Source organism: Papaver somniferum, chromosome 3 (assembly GCF_003573695.1).
Source record: "Papaver somniferum cultivar HN1 chromosome 3, ASM357369v1, whole genome shotgun sequence".
NCBI lineage: Eukaryota > Viridiplantae > Streptophyta > Magnoliopsida > Ranunculales > Papaveraceae > Papaver > Papaver somniferum.
The window spans coordinates 103,443,271-103,448,752 of NC_039360.1; the positions used below are offsets into that span (position 1 = coordinate 103,443,271).

At 37.2% G+C, this 5,482-nt stretch overlaps 1 protein-coding gene across 1 annotated transcript; it reads right to left on the reverse strand.

Annotated features, from left to right (window-relative positions):
• Window positions 1-936: 936 nt before the first annotated feature.
• Window positions 937-3,699, reverse strand: LOC113357006 (mitochondrial phosphate carrier protein 1, mitochondrial-like). The gene is made up of 6 exons (XM_026600259.1): window positions 3,252-3,699; window positions 2,425-2,774; window positions 2,298-2,341; window positions 1,957-2,171; window positions 1,716-1,840; window positions 937-1,424 (listed from the first exon to the last, which is right to left on the reverse strand). Exons 1-6 carry the CDS (start codon window positions 3,411-3,413, stop codon window positions 1,346-1,348), a joined length of 975 nt encoding a protein of 324 aa, XP_026456044.1. The 5' UTR covers window positions 3,414-3,699; the 3' UTR covers window positions 937-1,345.
• Window positions 3,700-5,482: the final 1,783 nt, after the last annotated feature.

Sequence of the window (5,482 nt, forward strand, 5' to 3'; positions counted from 1 at the left end):
TGATCCCCTAAATTCGATCAATTTCTACTGTTGGTTCTATTTTTATTTGGATCTGTTGATACAAAAATATCTGAACCAGTGTGGCAGCGGCGACGATGGCGGTGGTGGTGGCGACGGACTAGTGATGGTGGCGGCGACGGACTAGTGGTGGTGGAGGACTGTTGGTGGTGAAGGAGTGGTGGTGGAATATTAGTGGTGGTGGCGGTTGGTAGGTGGTGGTTGTTGAACGGTGGTGGTGGAATGGTAGTTGAATGTTGGTGATGGTGGTGCTAGTGGTGGTGGTGAAGTGGTAGAGGAAGAAATTTGTTCCATTTTGAAATAAAGAAAAATATTATATGGGTGAGGGTATTTAGGTAATCCAATTTTAAATGGATAAGGTTATCAAAAAGTAGGGACATATTTATTGTTATATAAGGATATATTTATTGGGTGTCAAAAGTAGGGACATATAAATAATGTACTCAACATAATATGTGTATACGTGTCCGCGTCCTAGTTTTTTGAGAGTTTTATAGTATCCAAGTCCGCGTCGTGTCCGCGTCTATGCGTCCGCGTCTATGCAACCCAGCCTGCTTGCATAGAGCATACTCATAGGAAACACAGAGCAGCTGACAGCCTTGTCAAGCATGCAAGCACTACAAGACCCGGACTATTTTAGCACCTTAAACCTTCCAAAGAACTTTGATTGATGTAATCAGTAATGGCCGAGGCTTTTACTTCCATCAAAATGCTTCAAATGACCACAATATCATGTCTGTGACATGGGAAGTTTTCCACAAAAATTAAAAAATCGCAAGCGTTCTGAATGAATCAGCTCATTGTTTTCAGTTTCAGATGTTTTCACTGTAATGGTGTTACAATAATAGGTTTACCATCTCAGACTATCAACAATGCTATCATGGATCATTTTGAGATAATTATTTTTGGGCAAAAGTATAACAGTGTTCGATTTTTACCACTAACATAATTACAACTTTACACGATCATTATATAGTACTCCCTCCGTTTCTGTAGATTCTTTTCCAGAAGCGGAGGTAGTACTTTTGTAATAGAGAGCTGTTAGTAACATAAATATTCTATACTATCTCCCCTCACAAAGGTTAGTTATGGCAGGCAAAGAATCCATCACCAGAAACTTTGGGGATTCTTACGATGTATACCTACTAAAAAACATAAAACTGTAAGCGACTGCAACAAAACTCCGCTTAAAAAGCATGTTCATATAATGAGCTATCTGTTTATACTGTATATTGGGTAAACCTGGAAATCTCCAAATTTTGCTGGTTATTTCACAATGATGTCTTGCCCCCACTGTAGGTTAATTACGGTGGTTGAGCTTTGTCTATCACCCTTCATAAGCGATAAAGCTGTTTTCGCTGATTCTCCCAGATGACTGTTGAGTTTTGACACCTCCACTTGTTGGCCTGAAACATTTACACGTTCAAGATTTCTTAATTTTAACAAGTTGTTGGAATATAAATCTGCAAGCCAGGGCAGCTAATCTGTATTTAATCACCATTTCATCGTTCATGCCAAATGGTCATTAGCAGTTAACGAATTTGATACAATATTTTCTTTAATTACTTTGTGTTTAGTTTTTCAAGATGGCACTGGCAATGAGTTAGCTAGGATATGCTACCTATGAAGAACTACACTGCGTAAACCGGAATTAAGAAAATATTTGGAATAAAAGCGGTGACGGAAGATGTACTCACAGTCCTGCTAACACTTTAATGCTGTCATATAAAAACCACTGCATAGTTATAACCGGACCAACGAGCATAAACCGAATTGGAAGACTTCTAGTAAACAAATTTAGTAACCCAATTTGCCTCACAGCCTGCATGTTTCAAAAATAGAATTAAACGGGAAACCAAAATTATAAATGTTTGGATTAAAGTAATGCACAAACTAAAAAAGAAAGATTAAGCCTTGGGTGGCATATGTTGAGAGTACCTGTGATATAGTATTCACATTTTTGTTGTAGAGAGAAGAAACAATGTTGTCTGCAGGATTAGAAACAAATGTACCCACAGCTCCAGCTGCATAACCAGCTGCACATGTCACGGCCAGCTGTTGACCTCTTGAGCAATCTTCCTTTTTTCTTTTAATGATATCCCGGTATAAGAAATCCACAGAATGCTCAAAAGTGAAGAACATAAATATCGAAACTGCATAAACAATGTTCGACTGGGTTGAGATGTTACCCCTAATTTATCATGTACCATAATACAAATTTCAAATATTAAGAAAACATGTGATAAACTTTGTTGAAGATAGATGAAATAAGGAATTACATGGAAGATTTCGACCCCAAAGTGGAGCAAGCCCCTTGTAGAATCTGCACACAGTAAGAACGTTCACCCTATAAACACTACTTCGCAATTTCGGAACAAGAATAGAGGAAATTTCCGCATTGCTTACCCTGAAACACCTTCAGCTGCATAGAGCTTCGGAAAGCCATCAACTAAACCTTTTGCGAAGTGGCGTTGCGCTTGGACACGAATTTTAACGGCTTCAAAAGGGCATAGAGCAACATCAGCAAATACTTGGGCCGAAGCACCGCTGAGAAGAAAGATAAGATCTTTATGTTGGTCTACCAATATATCTGAGTAAAGCTGCTTAAAGTATTCATAAAGACCGAATCTACATCCACCATGAAGACCATATCCAAAGAATTTACTGGTTGAGCCTCTCCAAAGAGAAGATGAACCTTGATCTCTCCAAAGTGTTTTTAAACCCGAGGAAATACTTCTATACTTGGTGGGGTTCACCTAAATCATAAATAAGTATATTAACAACCCTCCATTTTGATTATCAAGAATGACAACAGTAGTCTATTAAACATGGCCAAACAGTGTATAGTAAGAATTCGAGCATTTTTGGCTTAACAGATGTGTTCATTTGGGAAACTCTTTTCCATGTTTTCTCCAATCAACCATCGAAAAATCGTCAATTAGGCATTCTCACTCTTTGTTGTGCTCCCTGGTTACTGCGACACCAGCATTCAACAAAACAAACAAGATAGTCTATATAGACTTTATGTAATACCAAGACCCAGTAAGTGCACTATGATACCCCTATTATAAACATAGCCGCCAATAAAATCTCTAATTTTAAATGTGTCTCCACCTATATGAAAATGCAGCAAAACAGAGACAAACTCATCATAATTGATACAAAATTGAAAGAAAAAAAATTGATACAAAATTTAAGAGAAATTGAAAAACAAGATCATAATTAATACTAACCTGCATATTAACTTTCAAGACATCTAAAGGAGTGATAGCTAAATGGGTTGTTCCAGCACTAAGCATTCCTCCAATGGTACAGATCCCATAATATTTCATAGAGAATTCTTCACAGATTCTCCCATCTACGCCTCTCATTTTTACTAGACTCTTTTCCACCATTTCTTTTTCTTCTTCAGTGCTTATTTTCAAACCCCATTTTCGAACACATGGATCGTTCTTTTTTCAAAACAGCGAAATCATAAAATGAAAGTGAATGTCTGAACTGAATTCACTGAGTAAACTTCAAAACTCCAAGAAATTTGGAGTCTGTCTCGACCCACTGATTTAACTTCGCTAATTAAGTTCTTAACTTTCGAGTTGGGAATTTGAAGGAGTTTCTTCCTCCATGTCACAAGGAGTTTCTCTCGCTTAGAATTCGTCCACGTTTTCTGCGGCAAAAATACAAGGCCTAAAACTGAAGCTGTTTTAGTTAGAAATTAGAACTGTTGGAGCTAAATCGACCTCTTAATCTTTGACCTACCGAACAAAATTAGACCCTAAACCCTCTTTTAGTGTATCGGACTTTGGGTTAGTTCAGAACCTTGGGCAATTCCTATGGCCGGTGACGTAGCTACATAGTGACAAGTGGGTGCACCAGACCCACTTGTTTTTCTATTGCAATGTAAATATGTAAGGATTTCTGTAAAATTTGATGTTTTGTGGGGGCAAAATAGGTATACAAAATTAGATTTGACGCACAATGTTTTACTGTGGTAAAATCGAATACACGATATAGCATTTCAGGATGCAACGGAAACCTTGGTTGATGTAATGTAAATTATCCAGGGACACATGGCAGCATCTGAAGAGTCGCCGAGGTAAAATAAGCCTAAAGCACCCGATCTCTCTGAAGGTCCAACACAGTAATCAAGATATCTATTATATCAATCTAGAAGAGCAACATGCGGAAAGCAGACAAGAAGATTTACGGTTGAGTTTGAAATGGGAGACCAAGCACAAAATGTCATTGACAAGGCACACGTGAAGTGATTAGAAAACCAAAATGGTATCGACCCCAAAAGGTAAAGACTTGCAAGTCACTCAAAGTTCGGGTCGGGACGGCTACTGCGTCGGGAGAAGTAGAGAAGATATCGGGAACGACACTGTGGAGAGTTCGGGTCACACCTCCTGACATAAACACAACAGCTTAAATACACATGTTCTACACTGTAATATTATTGTATGAGCACTTCGTATTTAAATACCAGGCTAATTAGTTGTGAAGAGTGGACAAATTCGTTAGGTGATAGAGAGAGCAAAAACTAGACTGATAAGTTTTCTTGAGAGAATCATAAGTCAGCCTAGAAACTTGTAATCTTCATAAACTTAATAAGAACAACCTTTCACCGTCATGGACGTAAGTAATCAGGTCGGATCAAGTATCTGCTGGTGTCTTGTTATTATGCATCTCTTTACTTGTTTTTATCCTTTGATACGTCCTTTGAATGCTAGACGTAGAATGTTAGATTTTCTACAACTACATTTTGGCGCTAGAAATGGAGATTTTACATCTTGTTGAGTTACTTTGTGCTTTACAAAGGTAGATTTAGAAGCTCCAAAGCATCTATGTTCTTTGTTTGAGCTAAAAAGAAGGCCTCAAAGGTGATGAAGGGATGTAACTTTTTAAATTTATGATAATATAGTATTTGTATTTAAATATTTTATGTTTGTATTTAAATCTTTTTATTGGTTAAGTCGAAGTTTTCCGGTCATAAAGTTATAAACAAAAGGATTGAGGTTTAAGGTGAAATTTATAACCAACCCCTCGTTACACTGTGGATCTAACATCTCCAGAGATTCTCTAAACTTTATTTGAGCTAGAAAAGATCTTAGTGTGATAAAGGGAAACAACTGTGTACGTTGGTAACATTGAAGTATTTTAAGCTTTTACTTTACCGTGTATTGATCGATGAGCTTAAGCTTTATATTCTGCTAAGTTTGGATTTTCAAATAATATGAATAATCTTGTTCTCGTCTTAACATTTTAAGGAATATGGTAGAACCCCTACAATCATTTTTTGTTGATTTTAGAGACTGTAGCAAGGAACTTGCAAAACCACATAGTTCTGTAAAAAATTGTCTTTGAGATTCATGTTCATTTTCATCATAAACACTGGAGATCTAAAACACCGTGCTCCTTGAGAAGATAATCTCAAGAAAGGAAAATTTAAAATCACACGTGTGATTAC

Coding starts and splice junctions, on each gene's coding strand:
- LOC113357006 (XM_026600259.1), bottom strand. CDS start 3,413: ATGGTGGAAAAGAGTCTAGTAAAAATGAGAGGCGTAGATGGGAGAATC. Junction 2,172..2,297: donor TTGGGGTCGAAATCTTCCAT/GTAATTCCTTAT, acceptor TTGTTTATGCAG/TTTCGATATTTATGTTCTTC. Junction 1,425..1,715: donor ATTAAAGTGTTAGCAGGACT/GTGAGTACATCT, acceptor TAAATGTTTCAG/GCCAACAAGTGGAGGTGTCA.